This window comes from Amblyomma mixtum, chromosome 1 (genome assembly GCF_055824585.1).
Source record: "Amblyomma mixtum isolate Tamu chromosome 1, ASM5582458v1, whole genome shotgun sequence".
NCBI classification, from domain to species: Eukaryota; Metazoa; Arthropoda; class Arachnida; order Ixodida; family Ixodidae; genus Amblyomma; species Amblyomma mixtum.
Genome location: NC_143012.1, coordinates 11,997,293 through 12,022,076, shown reverse-complemented (window position 1 = coordinate 12,022,076; position 24,784 = coordinate 11,997,293). Strand labels below are relative to the sequence as shown.

The window sequence follows — 24,784 nt, the reverse complement described above, 5'->3', positions numbered from 1 at the left end:
CACTGTAGTTTGCGCTGCAGCTACCCCGCGGTCCTTCGTAGTACGCACAGAACAAGGTGCTCTGTTGCGCCGTAATCGACGAATTATGTTAAACCGCTTGCCAATTGTTGGGAAAGCAAAAGGAAGTTATGAGTTCCCAATGAACATGGTCAGGAGGAGCCAGGTGAGTCAGTCAGGGACGCGCCTGCCAATGTAAACAGCTGTCCGGCCGAAGCAAAAGCCGAACGCCAGGTGCCTTCGGCTCCAGTCACGGTGACCAGGTCGGGAAGAGAAGTTCGCCCTCCCGTTCGCTGGGGATATGATGAGTAACCTTTTGTTGTGTGCGCGTTCTCGGGCTGAGCCATGCGGAGTGTTTCTTTTTTTTTTTTTTGAGCAGAACAAAGCTGTTGTTACCTGGCTGTAAAGTTCGCACATTTGCCTGTGAAGTATAGTTAGTGCCTCAAATGTGATAACGGGATTTCTGATGTTGTCCAAAAAGGGGGATGTGCTGACATGTGTCTGCGTTCGTGTCACGTGAGAACCGTGACGTCATTGGGCCTGTATATATTTGGCTGCAATGAACAGACGGGCGTCTTTCGCTCTGGGCTGGGACACGGACCTCGCTGCTTCTCGATGCGTCTCCGCTCGGTTGGAACGCTCACCCCGATAGCGGCCGGACGGCGCTTCGACAACCTTTACCGCTGCGTTAAGCAAAAGGCTTCGCAACGAGTAGAAAAGTATAAGACGATCCGGCACTAAATCTGCCGTATATGGGAGTAAAAAGGGTGTACGCTTGTCTTCTTGCGCGATAAAGGATAGCTTACTCCTCTTGAAAGGGTATGCGCTAGAGTCTTGTTTCGAGTGTACACGGAGTCTTTGACCGCTCCATACCCAATGTTGCGGTCACGGAGTCAAGGTTGCGTTGTTATCTCGAGCTTTATCGGCTCTGCATGGTGTAGTTTAGCAGTTACAAGCCCCTCTCCACTGTCAGCTGCCGGCCTTTTATCGGGCCTTGCGCGCTGAGTAAGCGATGATTGGCTATTATCTTGTCTTCGCAGCACGCGAACCTTGTTTGCTTGCTGATGTAAGCGAAGATAACGTGCGCGGCTGGCTGCGTGAAGCGTCCATCTTAGTTGGCGCTTTCTGTTCGCGGGGAAGGTGCAGTGTGTGTATGTGCTGCGTTCACCCTGATCTCCTTTCTCACGCACTGTTGTAGTCGGCGAATGTTCGCTAAGCACTCGGCAACAGTTGAATGTCGGCCAAATGCTCGGCGACATTCCATTGTTGTTGAAAGTTGTCGAAGTGCTCGGCAACATTCGAGTGTCGGTGAGTGTTGGAGGAGTGTTAGACAACATTAGAGGATTAGTGAATGTTGGCGAAGTTCGATAGCTGGCGAAGTTCTCTGTACGAAGGTATGCAACAGTACATCGTTTATGCCTAACTGTAGCGATAGGCCCAGAAAGAGTGCTGATATATTGTTAGTAGAATCAATTATTTTTGACAGGCTAGCAACGGTTCAGCCGAGGTCTGATGAGACTTATTAAGGCGGAAACTTGGGCTAGTTGGAAAGCGTTTGAAACCATTATTGCTAGCGCTTAGTGAACACACGAGACAAAGAACACAAATACACAGGACAGACAGTCTTCAACTGCCGTTTATTCGGAGAACAATCAATATAAGACATCTCAAAAATGCTGATACACACGCGCACGCCACGCTTCAGGAACATTTCCTTTTTTGATAGATTGACAGACGGGGTACTGACGCATTTTAAACCCTCTTTGTAAATGCTCATAGGTTCGAAAATTTCACGTTCCGATTGCGTTTTTATTGTACCCAGAATGCCTGTTTCTTGAAAGACTAGGTGTGTGTGTGTGTGTGTGGGGGGGGGGGGGGGATCTCGCTGCGCTCTGCAAACGCTGTTTTATCGAACGGTACCCTGGCGACCGGTACCCTGGTACCCTGCACGGTACTGGTGTGCAAGGTACCCTGTACCTTGCACACCTAGTCTTTCAAGAAACAAGCATTCTGGGTACAATAAAAACGCAATCGGAACGTGAAATTTTCGAAGCTCTGTGCATTGATACAGAAGGTTCGAAATGCGTCAGCACCCCATCTGTCAATCTATCAAAAAAAGAAGTGTTGTTCCTGAAGCATGGCGTTGCTTTGCGCGTGTGTGAGTATCAGAATTTTTTAGATGTCTTATATTGATTGTTTTTCGAATAAACGGCAGTTGAAGACTAGCGTGTGTCCTGTGTATTTGTGTTCTTTGTCTCTTGTGTTCACTAAGCGCTAGCAATAATGATTTCCAACTGATGAGACTATAGGTTTCGTCAGGCAATGCATAACAGCAATATAATTTAATATGACTGATCTTGACTGGACCAAATGGACAATTCGAAGAAACGGGCAGTTTGAATTAAGCGGGTTCGCATCAACTCTTTCAGGCGCCTCTTGACATTACTGTTCAAAAACGACTTTTTTTTCGTCTGCCTAAATATTTTGTGCTGGCGTCAAGAAAGCCAAGTAATCAAGTTTACAGTGCAGAGCGCCAACGTTTATTTCTTTACACCAGGATTCATCAGTTGAGAGGGGGGGGGGGGGGGTCCTAATTGCTCAACGCATTTCTTGGACCTTGGCCTTCCAAGAAAATGTAATTTCTAGCTTGATCCCGACCCCCTAAATTTGGCACTATATTTGTTGCGAAATTTATTTTCGGCTCCATGTGTGAGCAACGTTTTTATCTGGAATTGCATATCGTAGAGACATGATAATAACGACTTCTCCAAGTTTGAAATCAAGGGATCGACGGAACCTCGTCTGCGTGCTAATTTGCCATGAAAAACATCACAGGGCGAAAACTAATGACATCGAAAACATCAATAACTCTGATCTGCAAAGTACAGCTCCAATTGGCAGCTATGTTGAGTACACTTTGCCTAGCTGCTGATGCAAAAAAAATAAATAAAATGTAACGAAAGATAAAGAAACCGCGCCGACTAAAAATCGAAAGCAATGAAATGACGTTTCAGCTCCCACACGTCTTGAGCAAGACTCCCTGTGAACCTAAACGTCATTACATTTCTTTCGCCTTTTAGTTCGCACCGCCTTACCTTTCAACACCATTTTTTTGTTGCATGATTAGCTAGACAATATGCAACACAGCAGTTGGAGTTGCACTTCGCAGATCAGAGGTATTCATGTTTTTGCCTGCCAAATAATCGGAGTGCCTTTACCAACTGAACCAGCTACAATTACCTATATAGGCTGTGGGCATAACCCGTTTGACTGCTGAGCCCAAGTACGCAGGGTCGAATCCCTGTCACAGCGGTCGCATTTCGATGAAGGCGACGTTAAACACGCTCGTGTGCTGTGCGATGTCAATGCAATACTTTCAGGTGGCTGAAATTAATCCGGGGCTCTACACTATGGCGTCCCTCATTACATTGTATAGTCACAGCCGATATATTACTTCAAGAGTAAAACACCACAGACCATACCAATCTTTGAGAAATTGTGTAAAGATTGAAAGTACAGATAGAAAAGAGAACTTAGCTGCAAAATTTCAGCGCACAGCAACATTCGTGGGCCGGTGTGCTAGACCGGTCCCTTTCCTTTCGTTCTATTCTGTCCTTATTCAGCGCCACGCCGGTTTGCAAGTGTCGGCGACAGCCAGTGACGAAGGGTGAAGTCTCCGGCAAACGTTTGCGGGACGCGTGTGCTTGCGAATCTGCGCCTCAACATACTCGCATGCAATTCAGAGCATTGCTTTGCGTGACTGCGCCAGATTTTTTTTTTTTTTTCGCAAGCCCGCATCTCGTTAACTTTTGCTGCCTACTAAAAGTGATGGAAAGCCGCTCGTGAGGCGCTACGTCGCTCGTTGCATCTCCCTATTGCTCTCGCTGCATTTTTTTTTCTTTCCTCATTGTTCTTTCTAACCCTTATCCTCGCAGATGGCCGGTGATATAGCGGCGCGGCGACGGATGACGGCATCACCACCACCGGCGACGACGTTGACGAGTGCGCCGACGACGACGACGTCCGCGCCGTGACGTTGGGCGCTAGTGTCGCTCCGCTTTTTTTTTTGGTCTGCGCGCGCCTACGTGGTTGGTTTCGGTCGTCGTCTGCTACCGCGCTGCTGCTGCCTGCCGTCTGCTCGCCGTCGTCTGCTGCCGCCTCCGCTGCTGCACTGTGCGCTGGTGATCTTTCACCCGTGATCTACGATCTCTGTGTCGTGGGGTGATTTTTGGTTCCTGTGCCCTGGCTGGGAGTGCCGGCAGCGATCAACAGACGTCACCGTCGAGTACAACCGCAACCGAAACCGCGTCTACCAAGGCCGTCAGTGGGGTCAGGCTAGAACGGAAATGCCGACGACGCAGACACGGTTGGAACCCACCAGGCGCCACGCAGACACGGAGCAAAGGTGAGGCGGCTGCGAAAAACTGCCATGTGGGCGGGGATAACGTATGTCAAGCGCACACGGGAGAGAAATAGGCTCCCAAAGCATCGCCGGGTGGCGCTGCTGCGCCTGATGTGCAGCGCCATCTATGGGAGAAAAGTAGAAACTGGGGCGCTGCTTTCACCACGCTTCTTTGCACGCGCGCTTCCTTGCACGTGCGCGCGCCCGCGCTGTCGCGATGTGTCGCCTGCATGAGCCACAATAAGATCGTTCAGACTGACGCGCAGTACTGCAATGCAAACTTAATTAAAGGGGGGAAACTGATTAGTCGCGTCTACTGTGTGGAGCAGACGGTCGACGATGAGGAGGCCCATTTGACTGTAAAATGCGTTTCTCGAGTGAGTATTAACGTCGTACTGTATGACATGTAACTAGAGGTAAGTCCACGGTATAATTATATGCTCGAAATATGCGAAGTACTATCAGCTGTGAGAAATAAAGCGAGACACTTGTTGATCGTAGTTGTCAGTTGTTGCATGCGATGCGCAGGGCGATCCACTTACGTGCGAGTCGAAAGGACATGCGACCAGGCAACAGTTCGTCAACATTCTACTCCACCTTGGGGGAACCCCCTAAACATTTGACCACCATTGTTCACACTTGCAAGTGCGACCTGCGGGTCGCCTTCTTGCTTGAAACGAAAACTCTCCGGAATAACATTGCTTGCGCGCTTTCGAGAATTTCGTCTGCTTTGACCGCGTCTCCTGCACTCGCGCTCGGTGCGATTCTCAATGCACTACGGTGACCAGGAGGATGTCGTGACGGTATTGATGTGCACCGCAGTCGTATAAGCGTCACGATGACAGCGACAGCGGCGCGCTTTTTAGGGCCGGCCTGCCGACCTGTTTGCCTGCCGCCGCCGTCAGAAAAATACGCTAATATTGTTTGTTCGCGTTCATACCAAACCCTGGAGTAGAGCAACGTCAAAAATGAATCATTTTTGAGGATCGTTGGCCAATACCGAGCTGCTGGTAGAAGCGATAACTGCGATACAAGCATATTTCTTTTCCAAAGCCGCTTTGCTCATGCCCAGTGCTGCTCGCCTGTTGTCACCTGGCTCCGCAGTTAAAGGCATCACGGAAATCGGTCACGTCTTTGTTTTATTATGTGACGGTGAACATAGTAAAACGGTGACGCGAGTAGCACCTTTATTACAGCGCTGGCCAGTTCCGAAGTGCCCTCAGCTACAGCATCGGTGCGAAATGATTAGGTTTAGCGACGACTACGGCAGCGAGGGAGCAGCGCAGCTCGTCGCCCGGCGTGGCCGCGGGCGACGTCGTTGCCGAAAGCTCTACTGTCCGCGGACGGCGTCATTGCCAAAAGCTCCACTGTCTCGCCGATTAGTTCAGCGGCTTGCGACTCCCAGTCGCAAGGCTGGAAAATCGAGCAGCGAGCGACTTGCCTGCGCGTCGTCTGTCACTTTTTTCGTGCGTGGTAGGGACAGACTCACTGGCTCTCCGAAGAGCGCGGCCGCATACTCGCGTGTTCGCGGTAAGAGTGGATCACCGTGTACATACGCTTTGGTTTTTACATTACGGCCTTCGTACTACCTCCTTTTTGCTTCGCTGAGACCGCGTCTGTCAGCGCGAAGATTGCGCCTCGCGCGACTCTCCCGTCGCACGTGCACACAAAGCTAGCAGGGCGTCTGCTACGGCGCCGCCCCGAGTTTCCGCTGCTCGCCGCTGCGGCGCTGGCGTCGCGCTCCCAAACTTGAGCTTGGGTTCCCTATAGGCAGTAAAAACGAAGAGAGCGCGGGCGAACGCGAGGCAGAAAGATGTGGCACGTGTGCCGCCAAGCGGAACCCGGAACTTGTCACTACTGCCCCAGAAATTGGTGGCGCTGGGGTGGTCTATGTGTGTGCGCCAGTATACGATCGTCAGCCGCCCCTCTATCGACGAGGCACGCGGTATTAAGCTGTTTTAGGGCGTCACACGCCTGTGCCGAGCGAGCTTCGACATTTGTTACGAATGGAATTATTGTGGGCTGCGTAAAGGTACACATGCAAAACCGTTGATGTTTCGCGCAGACGAACTGTTTTAAAGCAAGAAGACGTTTCCATCGTCTGCTGTCTGGTTTCTGCATCCTTTTCAGAAACGTTCTGACCGTGCGTTCGCGCAGTTTCAGAACATTTTTTTTTTTTTTTGGAAAGGATTTGCTTTCGAGATATTGTATTCAAGTAACTTAAACGGCAAGTATTGACAGGAACTGCGGAGGTGCTGAAGAAACGGCTAGTTTAAAGCAAGCAGACGTCCTGTCGCCTGCTATCTTGGTTTCAAAATCCTTTTAGGAACATTTTCACGCGCTCTCAGATTTTTTTTTTTTTTTCAGCGATTCGGTGGTGGGGGGCTCTTGTATTAAAGCTGCCGCTAAAAGGTCAGATCCATGTGTACAGAAGTTGTCACAAATGTCAGGTACCAAATAAACATCCAGCACAAAGGAAGAAACGCCTACTTGTTCATTAACTATTCCCGTGAACACCGAAAAAACAGGTTGTTGAAGTTGATTAGTGTTAAAGGAAAAAATATTGCGTTTGCATCTCGTCCCGGTTATCTCGAAAAACGGCCATAGCTATTTTATAAGTTTTTTGATGTCCTTGTACGCGTTAGAGAGGCTTGCGCTTGATATATGCCCAGGAGATACGCTTGTAATTAGCGCACGATTGAAAGATTGTCGACGCAGCCCGGCAACTGATCTCGATTTTTGCGTTAACCACAATCGTTGGCCTATTTTCTGCGGGTATTTCGAACCGATTGCGCGCGACACATTTTTCGCTGACGTGAGGACTGCTACAGCGCTTTCATGACCTGTTCGCGCCCCAGAAAGTTTTAATAATAATAATAATAATAATAATAATAATAATAATAATAATAATAATAATAATAAAACGATGATCATAGAATAACGGCTGCCACAAAAATCGGCGATGTTCATCGGATCGTCGCCGCTTGCTGCGTCGGTGATTCAGCGATCATCAAAGCGTCCCTCAATGATGCGTTCATGTGGTAATTTTGTTCTGCGTCCAGTGGAAGGAATCTTGAGTTATCAGCAGCTACAGATCGATAAAAAAAAAAAAGACAGCGCGTACTGAATTGAGTTTAGTACTTTTTTAAACCACAAAATGCTTTTAGCTCCCATTTCGGGAAACCAGGGCAGGCCGGCGCTGAAACTATAGGAAAGGGAAAATTTTCATTCTAATAGTATTCGGCAGAACAGACTATTCCGTTCCAGCGTCCCGAGGGACATTCAAGCCAGCGCCGGCACAAATGAAACAGCTCCCTCCCTCGACACCCCAGATCACTCGGCCGTCGCGGGAACTGCTCGCGCCGTGTGTTCTAAATATATAGTTAGCGCCACTTGCTAGCGACAGTTGTCACGGTCATGTTTCATCCGTTCGTACAGCACTTGCAAATGAGGAGTGTAGATATATGCGAGCGCTCGCCTGTGTCGCCAACGGCAGCGTTGTGTAGCGCCACACGAAGGTTAGAATACCGCAGTGGCCGAACGCGTCGATTAAGGCCGGAGAAGAGCAGGCGGGTGCTATAAAAATAGCGGCGCACTCTAAGCACGCCTATATTGGAGTGAGAAGAGAGTAGACTATCCTCTGACACGCTCCCTTTTACAAGGGGGTATGCATCTTACTCCCTTAGGAGTCATCATCATCATCAGCAGCCTGACTACACCCACTGCAGGGCAAAGACCTCTCCCACGTCTCTCCAATTAACCCTGTCCTTCGCCAGTTGCGGCCACCGTATTCCCGCAAATTTCTTAAAGGTGCACTGAAGAGGATTCTGAGCTTGTCTTTTTGCCGCGGGAACTCGATCTACACGTTCGTAGGATTCTTAGAAACTGCAACTTATTGCCCTCTGTGGCCGATTTCCCTAATTAAATCGAATTAACGTCCGGCTCCCGCCTTTATTTTTTGAATTTTTCGCGTACAGTGGGCGGAGTCGACCAACGCGTGAAGTGTCTTTCAGCCAGCTCCGTGGAGGGTTTGCTTTCAATTTATTTTGTTTTTTTTTTTTAGGTTTCCATGAATAAATAGTTTCATTCGCAGATAATAGAGCCGCAAAATAAGCCCACAGAAATAAAAATACGCGCGGACTATTTGCTACTACGGACTACTACGTATTACTCTGCCGATGGCAGAGCGGCAAGCCGCCACGGGACTGGGTGAAAGGCGCTCCACGCGTTGGTCGACTCCGCCCACCGTACGCGGGAGAATTAAAAAAAAAAAAGGCGGGAGCCGGACGTTAATTCGATTTAATTACGGAAATCAGCCACAGAGGGCAATAAGTCGCAGTTTCTAACAATGCTAGGAACGTGTAGATCGAGTTCCCGCGGCAAAAAGACAAGTTCAGATTCCTCTTCAGTGCACCTTTAATCTCATCCGCCCACCTAACTTTCTGCCGCCCCCTGCTATACGTTTGCCTTCTCTTGGAATCCACTCCGTTACCCTTAACCACCATCGGTTATCATGCATTCGCGTTGCATGCACTGCCCAAGACCATTTATTCCTCTTGATTTCAACTAGGATGTCATTAACCTGCGTTTGTTACTCCCTTATTACTTCTTTCTGTCCAGAGTGCGCGAACTGCAGGCCTATCTCCGTCACTTGTATCCCTTGTAGAATAACGGAACACGTCGTTTACGGCGCAGTGGTAAAACACATCGGATGCAATAAATCCTCCATCGACTCCCAACATGGTTTTAGTGCTGGCCGCTTATGCATACCACAATTACCTGGATTCAGCCGTAACCTTTTAGTATTTCTGCCTTCCACAGCCATGAACAGGTGGACTGCGTGTGTTTAGATTTTAAAGGGCATATTTGACACAGTTACACTCCGAACACGAATACGCCTGTATGGGCGTAAAAATAGAGCAAGGAGCTGCCTTCTAGTGCGCGCTAGACGACAGCTCACACCCTTTTTTACTCCTTTTCTGTTTAGAGTGTACAAGCTATCGTTTCTTCATATAGCGAACGAAGCGTTTCAGTGGATTAAATATCTGGTTTGGTTTATTGGTTTTTTGGGGTTTAACGTCCCGAAGCAACTCAGGCTATGAGGGACGCCGTAGTGAAGGACTCCGGAAATTTCGACCACCTGGGGTTCTTTAACGTGCACTGACATTGCACAGCACACGGGCCTCTAGAATTCCTCCTCCAAAGAAATTCAACCGCCGCGGCCGGGATCGACATCTTTCGGGTCAACGGCGCTCGGCTGCTGACCCGAAAGACGCGGGTTCGATCCCGGCCGCGGCGGTCGGATTTCGATGGAGGCGAAATGCTAGAAGCCCGTGTGCTGTGCGATGTCAGTGCACGTTAAAGAACCCCAGGTGGTCGAAATTTCCGGAGCCCTTCACTACGGCGTCTCTCATAGCCTCAGTCGCTTCGGGACGTTAAACCCCAATAAACCAAACCAGATATTTAATCCATTGAAACGCTTCGTTCGCTATATGAAGAAACGATAGCTTGTACACTCTAAACAGAAAAGGAGTAGAAAGGGTGCGAGCTGTCGTCTAGCGCGCACTACAAGGCAGCTCTTTATTTTTACTCGAAAGGTGCAACTAACGAGTCTTGGTCAACGGCTGCTTTTCAGACATTGCAACAGTCGCTTCTGGCGTTCCGCAGCGGTCTGTGTTTGGGCCCATTCTGGCCTTCATGTATGTCAATGACGTAGTGGAAATTGTTATACCTGCCAGGTGCGGCTGTAAGCGCGTACCACGTTAGGTAGAATCTCCATGCGATACGTATACCCCCCCCCCCCCCCCCCCCCCTTCCCAGCAAAACTTTGACCGCATTCACCGGTGATGCGAAAAATGGGGCATGGTTTTGAGTGCTGCAGGATGCTGCAGTTTCTATGCGCAGACGTACTCCTGTTGTGTCGTACCTTTTGAGCAGGCAGCTTCTGTTGAAAATGATAGATTATAAACTTCTCGGTGTTTATTTTTCGGCTGACCTCACGGGACAAAAAGCGTGTTGAACATGTATCGACAGAAGCTTGAAGAGTGTTCGGCTTGTTAAAGCGGAATTTCAGGGCTGCTACTTAGAAAGTTGGAAAACTCTTATATTTCGCTAACACCAGACCAATTAGGGAGCATGCCTATGCAGGTTGTAGGACACTGTAGTAGCGAGCCACTGTGCTATGCTGGAGTTTGCAGAGCGGTTTGTGACTAACTACTGTGTTTCAATTGTTCGTAGCGACAGTATTAAGCAGAAGCTGAAATGGGACTCCCTATAAAAGCGCCGAATGCGAATTTGGTTAGAATTTCTTTATCGCATTTCTTTCAGTAAAACTGTCATTAACGCTGCAACTTCATTACTACCGCCGAGTGCTATACCCGGAAGTTATGTGCGATGGTTGCTGCGAAATACGCTGGATAAAATGCCGCAGTGATGTATTCATGCGCTCTCATTCCGCATGCTATCAATGAATAGAATAAGACGCCTCCATTGTGTTCGTTGAATGCGATGCGAAGAACCGTTGTCCGACTTGTGACGTGCATGTATGCATATTCGGCTGCTGCTGCGTTTTTTTTTCTTTCTATTCTTTTCTTCTGTAGTTTTTTTTTTGTTCTGGATTTTGCACTGCCTGTCAGAACGACGTGCATGCACAGTTGGTGGCCGTTTTTCTTATTTTCCGTTTTCCTTTCTCTGGTAAATTGGTTTTTGAGGGAAGGAAATGGCGCAGTATCTGTCTCACATATCTCGGTGGACACGCTCACCGCGCCGTAAGGGAAGAGATAAAAGAAAGAGAGAAAGAGGTGCCGTAGTGGAGCTCTCCGGAATAACTTCGACCGCCTGAGGTTCTTTAACGTGCACTGACATTGCACAGCACACGGGCGCCTCTTGCGTTTCGCCTCCATCGAAACGCGGCTGCCGCGGTCGGGTTCGAAAATAACGACACGAATGTGAATCTTGTGCGGCGCCTTGCTTCGTGTAAATGTAGGGCGGGATTAGAGAAGACCACTATTATTGGCAAGAGCGGCAATGATAAGGCAAGGCTCGTTTTAGAATCTTGTTATATCAGAAAGCTGTCCGAACGTTATGTCAGTGACACGTCTGTACACATATACTCAGCTGAATGTGCTTTTTTAGATTCGTTTTTTGATTAACTTGTTTGCTTGACGGATGTGCATTATCTGTACCTCTCTACGTGCATGCTCTCCATTCCCTTCCTATATATCCCCTGTACTTCAGCATGAATAAACAGTTGGTAGTTAGCACTCGTGAACGTCTCTGTGTCCCTTACTCCGTCCCTTGTCCTTTTTTTTTTTTTTTGCGCTGAATTCTATTTAACATGCATTACAGCCAACTGCGTGCCGCCGGCATCAGCGACCACCATCCGGTATGGTGACGTCACATCTCACCAGCCAATGGACGAATTTTATGACCGACGACACCTTTTTTCCTGATGAGGCGTTTAATGCCAGCGCATTAATAAACAAATAAATGGCGTGTGAAAACAGCGACGGCAGCGAGGGATGCTAAACGCGGCTAATGGCGGAGGCTCCTCAAGCGCGCTGCGTAGCTGGTAGAACGAAGCGGGCGAACATGGCCGCACGTTCAGCAGCCGAGGAATTCTGGCCTATAACTGAGCACGGCTACTCCTCTCTATGAGCCTTCCTAGATTGAGCTGCGCTTTCCCTTCAGTGCATGTCGTTTTTACAGCTACTCCGGTGACAGGATATATGCTCTATTTGTCTTTTAGAAGCTGGTGTGCCGTAATTGTATTCGCGACTTCTTGAAGCAAGGCTCGATCGAGGACTTCTCAGGACACGGGCACCTCTTGTGCAGTTCTCTGTTGTGTACATCTTTTTTTTGGGGGGGGAGGGGGGGGGGGGGGGCTGACAGAAAAACCTTTGAACTTCAAGGGACACTCGATTCAACTCTATCCAATGTTTGCTCTTGCCAAAATTAAGATTCATTATGGCTATGTTGATGCATGTCCGGCATTAAGAGACTCAATCATACCGGAAAATTTTCATTTAAAGATTTTTTTCCGTCACTGGATTCAGACTTGCGACGTCTACAGAGAAAATGACTCCGTGATGACTGTTCGGAAGTGAATGGCGGTGTAGCCTGGCCTCCGGGATTGGCGTAACAAAGGCTGTATCGATGCACGTGTTTTAATTGAGAAATCGATCGGCGATGCCGACGCCAGTACTTCATTTTCTTCTACTTTTTCTAGCATACCCCCTCTAAATAAACATAGCTTCACTCACTCACCCTTTCTGGCTTATAAAAAGCTCTGTTCTCAGTTAAAAAACTAACAAAAAAGGCTTGTTTTTTTTATTACAAGGCGATCATATATCGATGCAGCAAGCTTTAATTTGTGCTTAGTGTCCCTTTAGTTTTGCTATTGCTTTATCAGTGCCCAAGTTCTGAAACTTCCATCTGGGAAGCAGCGTCGCCAGAAGTTGCTGACACGCACGCGCGCACACGCACGGACGCACGCACTGCGCGGCGCAGTGAACGCGGAAACCGAAACAAAACGCCGTGCCAGCGAGCTCTTTTGTAACGACCCGAAACCGCACGTGTTCCCATTACGCCACCCCAGCCGCGACCGACGCGTGAACCCCGCAGTGCACGCGCCGTCGGAGGCGGCGCAGGGGTCAAAGCGAGTCGTTCAACGGGGTCAAGGGTCACGCCCCCTCTCGGACACGGCGTGTTTTCCCAGGGCGCGCGCTTTCACCGCGTGAACGGGCTGGCCGGCCGACCGCCTGACCGACCGGTCGGCCCGTTGAACGACGAGGCGAACCACTTTCTCTCTCTCCCAGGCCGAACCCGCTCTCGTGGGAAGTCGGCGGCGAGCGGGCATTTTCGGTAGGCCCTTTTCCGTATGTGTAAGCCAGAGCCAAGGGCGCGGGTTCGACGCTTGTAGCGGCTTCTCGTATTTATTCGCCGGTGTCCGCGTTCTTGCGGTTGATGCGGTATGGAAGGAGCGTAATTTAAGGCCGTCCGGTGATCTCAAGGCTGTGGATTCGCGAGGCCGCGAACTGTCTGTCGTTTCCGCTCTGATTATGAGCCGATGTACTACTTGTGAACTTAAGGGCACATAGCTGGCCTTATACTTCGCATGTATTTTGAGGCATATTTAAGACCCGCTTTCTCGGCAATGGCAAAACCTCATTCCGGTTTGTTTCACTTTGTTGCCCGTTTCGTCGTCTTTTCACTGAAATAGATTCATGGCCACATTTCGATGGAAGCGAAACGCAGAAATCTGCCTGTGTGCTTTGCCATGTCAGTGCGCGTTAAACATCCCCAGGTAATCAAATTTATTCCAGAGCCCTCCACAACGGCACCTCTTTCTCTCTTCTTTCACTCCCACCTTCCTCCCTTCCCTTACGGCGCGGTTCGAGTGTCCACCGAGATGTGAGACAATTACTGCGTCATGTCCTTTCCTCAAAAACCAATTCTTATTGTCTTGTACAAAATGTTCACAATTCGTTATTTGTAATAAGGGAGTAAATACTCATTGACGTCTACCCGATCGCAGCCATACGGCTACAAAGGAAGGAGCTACTGCTAGTGCGACTGGTCCGGTGAAGCAGTAGTCCCGGGTTCGAACCCCGGACCAGGACGAATTTTTCTTTAACTACGAAGTTTCTGAGAAAGCTGTTTAGCTTTCCTTTGTAGCCGTATGGCTGCGATCGGGTGGACTTCAATGAGTATTACTCCCTTAGTACAAAATCTACTACACCTTGGGGGATTCCCCTAAACATTTGACCAATTCTGTATTTATCCATAGCCAACAAAACAGAGAAAAGTCGTTTTTGTTACTAGTATTTCGCTTTTAGTCTACTTGCACTTAACGGCCGTCCAGTGACGTTGATTGCGCGTTCCATGAGCAGCTTTAACTGTCGCTCATTTCCGTTCTACAGGGTTGAACCTTTCCAGTGATGTGAATGGTCCTCCTGTAAAAGGACTTGTAAAGAAGCTGCTGAAGGACTTCATCGGAGCAAGCGACGCCGTATGTCATAACCGGAAACTCCCGCGTTAACCTATTGCTTCCTGAGCCGTATGAGGAACTCCTATATGCATGGAAGGACAGGACGCTCTAGACAGTCTGTGCCGCCTGTATAGTCACGTGAGGCGGGCACTGGGAGTGGATGTAATCGCTATTACTTTGCGCTGGGTTATAACACAGAGCTGCCGAGATTTTTTTATTGCGTACTGACGTGCTTCTTTGCGCTTTTTTTTTTTTTTGGTGTAGTAAGAAGTTCACGATATAGAAGTTTCGCGGAGATAAGAGATTTCCTAACCGTGTATGCTTTCGCTCTGCACGCTTTGAAGTGAATTATGTGACGTATTGAACATACGGAAACCAGACGATTATTCTTATTTCCCACGCGGCACAACAATTGCGTCCCGTTACAAGGAAGTCACGGTGTACAGCGAAATCACCCCATCTTGTCACCCTACCGCCCCTTTGTGGTGGACAGATAACCGTTGTTCCCACGTAGAAAGATCGCGGTCACGTTCAACTTGGTTTGCTATCGGGTATGTACCTATCGAGTAGTCCCATTGAATCGCCGAAGAGGGCGGCATACGAACGATCATTATTCCATCCGTAAAGGCGGCCTCGGCTGAAAGCTGTGTCGGCATTCGGCGGAATTCAGTGCGAGTCGGAATGTTGTAGTTCGCAGTAATTAGTGCAACGAAGTGTTCATTAGTCATCTATCTCGTTAGCCTACATGGCAGGGTATGCAATTGGGCTCCAGTTCTGCCGATTCTACTCGGTGGTATAGCCTAAAAAGAAAGAAAATTTGACTCATCGGCCTCTCGAGTGTACCGATACTTCCTGGCGCACCTGAATCATACGAGCACAGCTGGCACACTCCCGACAGCACCCTGCACTTTGCGGCCTGTGTATGTGAGTACTCTCAACAGAATGTAGTAACAAGGCAGTAAACTGCCCTCTAGCGTATACTCTCTTTATAAAGGAGTGCGGTAGATGACTCCCTTTTTACGCCCATATGGGCGTATTCGTGTTTAGAGTGGTATATCCGCATATAGTTGCTGAACAGAAATTGGGATAGCGGGTGCGAATTAAAAGGGCGCCTGTGACAGACCGTTCACAGGCGCCCTCTTGGTGTACGCATCTGTATGTGGTTTCTGTTCGTCCTCTCGTTTCACAGACGTCCTCGCCACGAGCAGGTTATCCCCATCCACACTTCTACGGTGTCCCGCATGTATCTATAGTTAAGAGCCACGGCGTGCGCCCGACTTCGTCGTGGAGTATGTACGGCCCCTCAAGGACCCCCTCTATTATGCGAGCATGCGCGTGGCATGCCGATCCGCCGCCGAGGCCACGAATATACTTTCAGCGTGTGGCGAAATGCGATACGAGTTCGGGCGATGCGGGGACTTCAATGCCGCGTACGCTTGTTTTTTTTTTTTTTTTTTTTTTTTTGCATGGCAGCAGGATTTCGACGCGACACGACCGGCATGAGCAAAGCTTGCTTCCTAGCGTATATGGGAATATTATAGTCACAATGCGCGGGGTTGAATGCACTGTTAAACAGGATGCTGTTAAACAAACAGGTGAGCAGCAGGAACTGATTGAGGAAGCAAGAAGCTGAGTTAGGAGCAACGGAAGGCTACCTCGCATTGTGCACGCGTCATCCAGGTGTCCGGCATCCCACCTCTTTCGGGCTTTGCGATTCTGTGCTCTGTCTTCCGTTATCTCAATTTGATTTACCGGCAATGCGTCCCATGTTTGAAACGGAATATTTACTCGGCGATGAGTCACTCATTCAACATAAGCAAACTTTTAATTCTCGCAGATTTTGGCATCCTTCAATCAGTTTAGTTCAGAACGCTTTATGCTTTAAGCCATATATAGTTTAAACTCGGGTTTTAGACCTAACTTTTATTAACTGTACGAGTAACATATTTTATTTCTAGCGCTTTATCGCTTCAGTCGCCGCTGCGCCACCTAACATATACTGCCGCTTTTTAGGGTAGCGTTACCGTGGGTGGCTACCGCATACCGCTAACCGCCATCTGCGCATGCGCTGTTGGTTCATACTTGAAACAGCGCGAAAGACGGGACAGAAGGAGACAACACAGGCGCTGACTGACAACAAGCCCAGTTCGCCACACTTGTGCGCTGCTGGTGGCTGGCGGTATAGTCGCCGGCGGTAGTATAGGCGGTATAGTCGCCGCTGCGCCACCTAACATATACTGCCGCGTTTTAGGGTAGCGGTATCGTGGGTGGCTACCGCATACCGCTAACCGCCATCTGCGCATGCGCTGTTGGTTCATACTTGAAACAGCGCGAAAGACGGGACAGAAGGAGACAACACAGGCGCTGACTGACAACAAGCCCAGTTCGCCACACTTGTGCGCTGCTGGTGGCTGGCGGTATAGTGTCATGACAAAACGTTCTACTAATAATATGCGCGGCTTCCTTAGTGCTTTTCGCGAAGTTACTCCTCGAGTGGGATTAGCGTGACACCGATGATCAAGCGGCTTTACAAGAAAAAAGGAAGAAAAAAATAAAATTGCAGGAAGTTCTGATCGAAGACTTGCAAAAGGTAAAGAAAAGAAATGAAAAAGGCAAAGCAAGAAAGAATGAAGGAAGGAAGCAAAAAAAAAAAACAAGGTAGAGGAAACGAGGAAGGAAGGAAGGAAACAGGGAGACAAAGGAAGTGGCAAACGGAACGAGACAGCGGCCTGCATTCCTTTTGTTCAGACACCGGCTTGCTCTCTTCTGGAGAGAATTAGGCCTTCATAGCAGCACGCAAGTTATCTCTATCGCAGTGTGGCAGAGGCAGCCGGGAATCACCTGCGTTCGCTTACAAGCGACGATGAGAAAGGGTGGAAGGGGGCTTTCATCGAACGTCGGCCACCTGAACGAATGGCTTGATCGTCAGAGGTTTGGCTTCGGTGGGCGAAGCCCGCACCTCGAACTCACCTAATTTATTTCTCGTGCTGAGAAATAAATGTAGTCGCGGTCGCCCCGCCGGAAAACCATTACAACATCAAGAACACCTCCAGATAGCTGTGGTGCAAATGCGCTAAGTATAACAATCGCAACACCTGAATGTTATACGTGTTATACGTGATTGTTGTGATTGTTATACTCAGCTCGTTTGCACTACAGCTATGGAATACCAATTAGCCCCAGTTGTAACATTGTTACCTCCAGATAATCCGAGGCTATGTGTTGACAGGGCGCTCTACACTCCACCCGAAAAAGCCCTAAAAGTGCCACAAGGTTTAGTCACTTAGGAGTAACGGCGTAGCCACAACCATTACTCTCTAAAAGAGCAGCCATTACTCCTTTAGGGATCGCCGCGGTGGCTCAGTGGTTATGGTGCTCGGCTGCTGACCCAAAAGACGCGGGTTCGATCCCGGCCGCGGCGGCTAGAATTTCTTTGGACCAGAAATTGTGGAGTCCCGTGTACTGTCGAAATTTGGTGGTCGAAATTTCCGGAGCTCTTCACTACGGCGTCCCTCATAGCCTTAGTCACTTTGGGACGTTAAACCCTAATAAACGAAACCAATTACTCCCTTAGAGAGAATAAATGATTCACGATGGCAGCTAGTCTCCGCACAGACGGCGCCCTCTTAGATATGCAAAAAACTGCGTCATATCGCGTGTCTGCATGCATTCGGTCCTGCTTCGATACAGTTCTTAAAACGTGACGGGACAGCAGATTACAGAAAAAGAAATAGACATGTACGTCCTGCCAGCATAAACTGTGTGCTCTGCAGACGAATATATATATACAGGTATGCTGCGAATGTCGTGCCTACGTGGTAATCATCACGATAATCGTGGCTGCTATAAACCTAGTGCATACTGTGACAAGCCGTTTCAAGCCTTTTCTAGGCGACTACCACCGTTCATTTATGCGCTGCATGGATCACAAGAATGACCAGAAATTTTCGAATCGGTGAACGATTATATGCTTTGATGGGAATAAAAGCTTGCTAATGAGACGAAAACACGCATTTTGTGAAACTGTGTGTGTGACCTGTGCGTGGATCAAACCACCTTTTAAGGTGTAAATTCACTTTGCATGCGCAGCCGCGGTGACTACTTTTATAGAACTCATTGCGGCGCGTGCAAACAATGAGCGCTCGTTAGGCCCCTTATAAAGGATGCAGAGCTCATAAAACACCCTCGCACTAAACTGGTGTAATTGAAGCACCTATTATGGGGGTGTACGTGTAATGAGCCGTGCACGTCAAAACACACTTAAATGTGTAAATTTCTCAAACCTGCAGGCGCCTTTGCAAAAAGCTCGTTCCGACGTGTCAAACGGGTTCTCGACACCCTCCCCCCATATTGCCGCGTATGCGATGGGCGGCGCGCGACAGGCATATATCTCGGCGGCAATCAGAGGGTGCCGCCGCCGTCGTAACAACACAATCGGCCGCTTACGCAACGCCCGAGCGTTTATACGCTAACGACCCCGAAGGCGGAATCAGGCGCGCGCGCCCGCAGCTGGCCGCCGTCGTGTAACGGTCCGGCTCGCCAGACCATTTTCTTTTTTTCCCACTTTATTTTTCACTTCTTTCTTTCTCGGTGTAACTCTCGTTCTTTTCCGCGTGGCTGTTTTGTTGCGGTCCTTCCTTCTTCCTAGGTATGCACCCCCCCCCCCCCCCCCCCCCCTCCGCCGTCACTTATCGTTGCGTGGTGGGTGCTTTGTCGTGAGTTGCGCGAGAGAGGGACTGAAAAACGAAGAAACAGAAGTTGCTCGACCTGCTGCCTGCCGCCTCGTTGAGTGGACAACCTTGTAAAGGAGACGGGTATACGCCTTCGCGTTCTCTCGTTAAAATCCTCCGCCGTTTTCTTTTCGACAGCGTGCTCGAGTTTCGCCGTTTTTCCCCCTCTCCGTACGAAGCCCACTTTCCCTAGTGGCCAGTGTGCGTGTGTGCGCGAAGAACTGGCCGCTATAGAAAACACAGTAAAGCTAACAGAGAAAAAACAAACTGCACTGCGAGGAACGGTATGTGTGTGTAGAAAGGGGGGGGAGGGGGGGGGGGAGCTGCCGGACTCCTTTCTCCTTCTCCCCTCTTCCTCCGTTTCTTCGTCCAGACTTTCTCGTTCTCAAAGTCGGTCAAGCGAGATTTTTGTCGAGTTGCTGCCGCTGCTTGCTTCTTCCACTCTTTCCCATCCCTCTCCGTCTCCGTTCGAAGCGTGGTGGTGGCTGTGGCACGTATCGTTTCGGCGCTGTCTCCCTTCCCTCTTTATCAACCCTCCTCCCTTCTTCCATCGTCCTCCGTCTCTGTCTCGCGGTGGGGTAGGCAGGTAGGCGCTTATCCTTTCTCCATTCCTCCCACCACTCTCGTTGAACGAACACCTTTTTTTTTCTCAGCGCCCTCCTCCCTGGCACCTTCTCCAGCGTCGCTCTCTTACACAAGCAGCAAACCACTCACACTCACTCGCACTGTGGGAAGAAGACAAGTCGGCCGGTGCGCGCTCCCATAGTGTCGTCTCCGGCGAAAGTCGTCCAGGAGCGTCGTCCCACCGTTTCTGGCGCGCTTGTTTCTCGAAAGCCACCGGCGTATCCCACGCAAAGCGAGTTGGAAGGAAAACGCAACTTGTTTTTCGTCGTGTGGTCAAAAGCCCGCTAGTGTTACCACACCAAGTTCCCTATCTCCCTGGCTCGACGACGTCGCTCGCGACGACACTACGGTGACGTGCCCTCGACTCCTGGTACGCAGCTGACGCGCCGCCGCTGACTTGTCTTGCTGCTCCCGGTCATCGGGTGGTTTCTGTACGTTCTGTAGACCTATACGGTCGTAGGCCCATTGGTGGTGTGACGACTCTTGAAAAGAAGGCTGCTGCTGCCAGTAGGACGAGGCCGTCATGACGTCTCCGACACATGCCAACGGAATGCGGTGAGCTTTCCTCTCTGCTTAGTCCTGCGGATATCGGATTCTGTCCTTCACTGGCTGCGAAGAACCACGGTTTCCTTCATCAGTCAGCCGGACAGACGATTCCTTCTAATAGCGACAGTTGAACGAGTTTCCCTTTATATCACCGCAACCGTAACGGACATGGCCAAGTAGTGTGTCATCTGTAACGTGATCCTTACTGACGAAAAATGACGGAGGAAACGAGCGGCAAAAGTGACGGGTGTATAGAGAGCAGTTGAACCCAGGTGCACCTTCGTTATAACCGTTATTTCGTTGTATCCGGAGGAGACGCCTTGGAGTAGCAATAGCACTATCTTTACTTCGTTATATTCGTTAATTCGCTATATGCGGAAGTAGCCCGTTAAGGTTCGTTTAGAGAGCGCTGCTGTTCTCGCTTTGGAGCTATGACGGGCTTTGATCACTTCTTACCGCGCGCCGCCTGGCATCTTGTAGAACATAATCGCGTAGTTCGTATAGCGCGATGCATGTGTTCCGTAGAACAGTCACGCGTTGCAGCAAGCAAACAGAAATCGATCGTTTAGCATCAACTTGGCCGCAAAATTCGAACGCTGAAATACTTTCGGTAGTTCATGCAGCGCTTACGGACGAGACATCGTCACCGAGATGCCGGTTTGTTCCGCTGACGTCGCGTACTTCACATGTCAACGTGCATTCGGTTTTATAGCAGTACTGTTATAGCAGTACTGCTGCTATAATTCAGCTCACTATGGCGGTAAGCTTCTACAAACGCTCCGCTGCCTAGCGAGACGCTGAAAGCTGAAGACACGTGCCACAGAAGTATAAGTCGATGCGCCTGTACTACGTTTGCAGAGGCGAGCCCTTTTTCATCACAGCTGACGACTTTTGGGACCTTTGGTTTTACAACCGCAGAACATACGGCGCAACCTCTGACTCGTGCGAGCTTATACGTTCGAAGAATCAGCGCAGGACGTCTGTCGGTGTACTGTGTACACTGAGTAGTGTTTAATGTGCCCTTGGCACATATCTCCTCTGCGACCTCGCATTTAATCGTATACACGTCCCCGTGACTTCCCGCCTTGCTTTTACGAGAAGGGGGTAGACATGAACATGGTTTTGTTTGACTGCTCCTTTCATCTCGAAGATATCTCGTGTGTCGTTCGCCAACGTGGAAGTGGGGGAAAGTGGTGTGGCAATAATTCGTGTGGGCGCATTTTTTTTCTTCCTTTTGACAGTTCCGCGGAATTTACGATCGCATTCCGACCGAGGAAAGTTTCGCCGAGGAACGAAAACCGAGGAGGTTTTCAAGTGCGTGTCGCTATATTACGTTCGAGCGTTTGCCAGGACGCAATTTACTTATCGCCATTTCACTGCGCTGCTGTTATTACTGATAAACTTGAGATGATATTGTCGCACATTTGTGATTCCTTATGACATAATGACATCCCCCCCCCACACCAGTTCCCCCTCCCTCCTTCCTTTTCTCAAGTCGTGATGCACCCGTTAATAGAACGATACTAGCTCTGCATCAACAAGGCAGACAGTGAAGACACCACGCCCCCTGACTGCTGCGGCCTTCGCGCTATATAAAGTGATCGTTTGCGCAACTTCCCTTTCCCGTTTTGGCCGATCGCTACTCTCGTGATTGGATGCACGCAATCGATCCGGATGCATTTATAGATACCCTTCTATATATAGACATGAAGGCATACAAGAAAAGAGCGGAGAGCGCGAAAAAGACACCAAAAAAAGGAAGCGTCTCCTTACGTCATGACGTCGTCGTCGCCGTCTTGCACGAACGAGCGTGGTCGCAAAGAGACGCTGTCTTCTTGGCCCTCGTCGCTTTCAGACGTGTCATCCTCCAGCTGATGCATGCCGCTGGTGGCCCTGGAGAGAAAGAGAGGGGAGATAGCAGGAGAGAGCGCAGGAAAGGTACTCAAACGACCACCCGCCGAGCCCAGAGCTGTTATCGGGTCGTTTTAACTGCCGCCATTATGTAGCAATATAATATATGACATACCTCGGCATTTCTTCTAGCTCAGTGTCTGTGCGGGTTCCTCTCGTGTTACGACTCCTGGCGAGACCTGACAGCAGCGGTCCGTTGTCGTCGCTAGTCCGCGACGCGATCGCCTCGCCGCATCTCGTGGCTGTGCGGCCGGCGCGGGGACCGTTGGCTTTCGAGCGAGCGCGCCGCAACCGCCGCACGCATGTAGCCTCAACAGTTCCGTGCAGCGCGCGCGGAGCCCTAGCGAGCGTTCTTCGGTTGCGCGTGTAAGACTTTCTCCTCCGCCGCACAAAGTAGTCCCGCCCTTCACACGCGGCAGAAGTTGCAGCGTTGTATTAATTCAGCTCCGATTTAGTCATTTAGTCTGGCGTGAATTTCACTCGCAGATGGCATAAACGTCCGCGACCTCTGATGCAGCGAGAGTGCAGTGTGAGGAGTGTGAGCCCAGATACTAGGCAATCCTACCAGTAACGCAACTGTAATTCGAAATTCAGTCGTGACCAGAATTGAATTTTTTTTTTGAAGATTAACGGATGGTAGCGCCGTCTACCAGCAGGCAGGCACTCAACTTTATTGCGCCTTGCGGTTTTTGACCGCGTTGAGCAACTCCTACTGATGCGGCAGATGGCGCGACAGTTTGTAATAACCAAAAAAGCGTCACATTTTGGTACATGGGTTGATGTGCTGTATGCATAGAGTTAGTATAACCAACTATGATGTCTCCCGTGCGGAGTTGCGCACCTGGTGTGCTACAGCCTACAAGGACTATGTGTGTAACCGGTGCACCGGCGCGGAGTGATGCGTGATCTCCTGATTGGACGTCGTGTGGCGGCCCGTTTCGACCGCGCTGCATGTAACTGGACGCGGCGCCGTCGTCGTTTGTGTTGTGCTCGCTTTCGCGTCGCCGTTCATCGTCGTCGTCGGCGAAAGGATCTCTCCTTGCGTGGTGTGTGCTTTGAGGCGGCTCGTGTTCGCCTGCCGCCGGGACACCTGTGGCGCGATTTCGGCGGAAGCTGCCCGCGTGCCTGCCGGCTTGCTTGCTTTCTTAGTCTTCTTTTCGTATCGTGTTGTATATACTATATGCATGCAGCCTGGGGCGCGTGCGTCTCCTTGGCAGTCGCGCCGAGCGTTGCCGTCCTGTTTATTCGAGAGCCTAAGGCGGCGTTCGTTCTGCAGTACTTGCGCTTTGGGGCGACGATTGTATACGCCCGTTGAGCATGAGTGAATGGGCCGTCGTGGTCCGACGGGAGTGCACATGTGCACGGAACTGGTGTCGGCGCTTGTGAGCGTGCCATGACATTTTAGTTATTGAGCGAAGATGTTTTCAGCCCGTTGTGGAACGATAAGAAAGTGTGGCTTCGCAAGTGCAAACTGAATCATTTATCTCAAGGACAATATTTTTTTCACACCGCACTATTGCACACACTATGGACAGCTGCTACGCATAAAAAACAAAAAATCAGTTGTGCTACAGGGTAGTCTTCCGCAGTTTGTTTAGTGCGTTAACATAGTTTCTACTCAGCAGCTTAACCATCTGTGACGTCCCTCTGTGCGCCCACAGCTAGTGCCCTCCCTGGAAACAGGAGGGGGGGGGGGGCTAGGTGGCAAATGTGGCCTGCCTAGGTCACGTGACATGAAGTCGGCACAACCTGCCTACTCGATTGTGAGCAAACTGCCCACCGTGGCAGGTGACAGTTAGATTAATGTTTGGTCGCGAGGTCGGGAGGAGCCACCTGGGTCTTCCAAGCCCCACCGATGGCAGCACCTGTCATTGCAGGGCAGTGGCGCATCGCTTAACCGCTGCAGCACTGCGTCAGGAGTGGGTGCAGATTGTTTTGCAGTGTGGCCGACATGCTAGACGGGAATGTCTGTTCAACATCCGGTCTTCTTTGTTTGTCGTATTTTTGCTGAGATGGATGAGGCCATTATTTTATTATTACAGCTGTGCTGCCGTGAATGTCGTGCTCTTCGGGAGAATCCGTCTACGTTTTGGTTTCTTCTGCATAAACGCGGACCAGAGGGTGCGGGCAAATATAGAGCCGCTCATTGTTACTATCTGTGCCGATCGCCTAATGGGCGCGCAGCTCAAGACGTTTCCTCCTCCTTTAATCTTTGTCGCCTTCCTGTGTACGACCTTGAATGCGTTTGTCTCGGGTTCGTCCGCCGATTACAAGAATGCGAGAGGGCTGTGTGCGCATTATAATAGCACAGAAAAAAAAAAAAAACATACGCGACTTTGATGGGAACGCGTACTTGAGCCACGCAGGAGAAGCGAAAACTAATAACTTCTCTGTTATCCCTGCATTTTATTTAGTTTCATGTGCAGATAGAAAACTCATTCCACAAGGATTTCATCGAAGGCTCGTTGTGAGGTAATGCGATCTCTTGTGGCGTATTATAAGGCCCATTCTGTCTAATACTGACGCTTTCGCACACAGTCAAACTTTATGTAACGCATTATACCGAACTGTCAATACACGCAACAT

The 24,784-nt window shown here is 49.8% G+C and overlaps 2 protein-coding genes across 3 annotated transcripts in view; one reads left to right on the top strand and one right to left on the bottom strand.

Moving 5' to 3' along the window:
• Positions 1–22,444, bottom strand: part of Cdc50 (cell cycle control protein 50A) — a 46,631-nt gene extending 24,187 nt beyond the window's left edge. The window contains exons 1-2 of the mRNA XM_089542819.1: positions 22,314–22,444; positions 22,061–22,180 (exon numbers count right to left, since the gene is read on the bottom strand). Of these exons, the coding sequence (XP_089398945.1) occupies positions 22,061–22,180; positions 22,314–22,321 (128 nt within the window). The 5' untranslated portion in view covers positions 22,322–22,444. The remainder of the gene's footprint in view (positions 1–22,060; positions 22,181–22,313) is intronic.
• Positions 1–24,784, top strand: part of mmy (UDP-N-acetylglucosamine pyrophosphorylase mmy) — a 73,323-nt gene that overhangs the window by 11,213 nt on the left and 37,326 nt on the right. The window contains exon 2 of one of the 2 annotated variants that reach the window (XM_089542808.1): positions 3,933–4,402. In XM_089542808.1, the coding sequence (XP_089398934.1) occupies positions 4,344–4,402 (59 nt within the window). In that variant the 5' untranslated portion in view covers positions 3,933–4,343. Of the gene's footprint in view, positions 1–3,932; positions 4,403–20,147; positions 20,297–24,784 lie in introns of those variants that run through there. The other variant, XM_089542815.1, reaches the window with a different exon arrangement.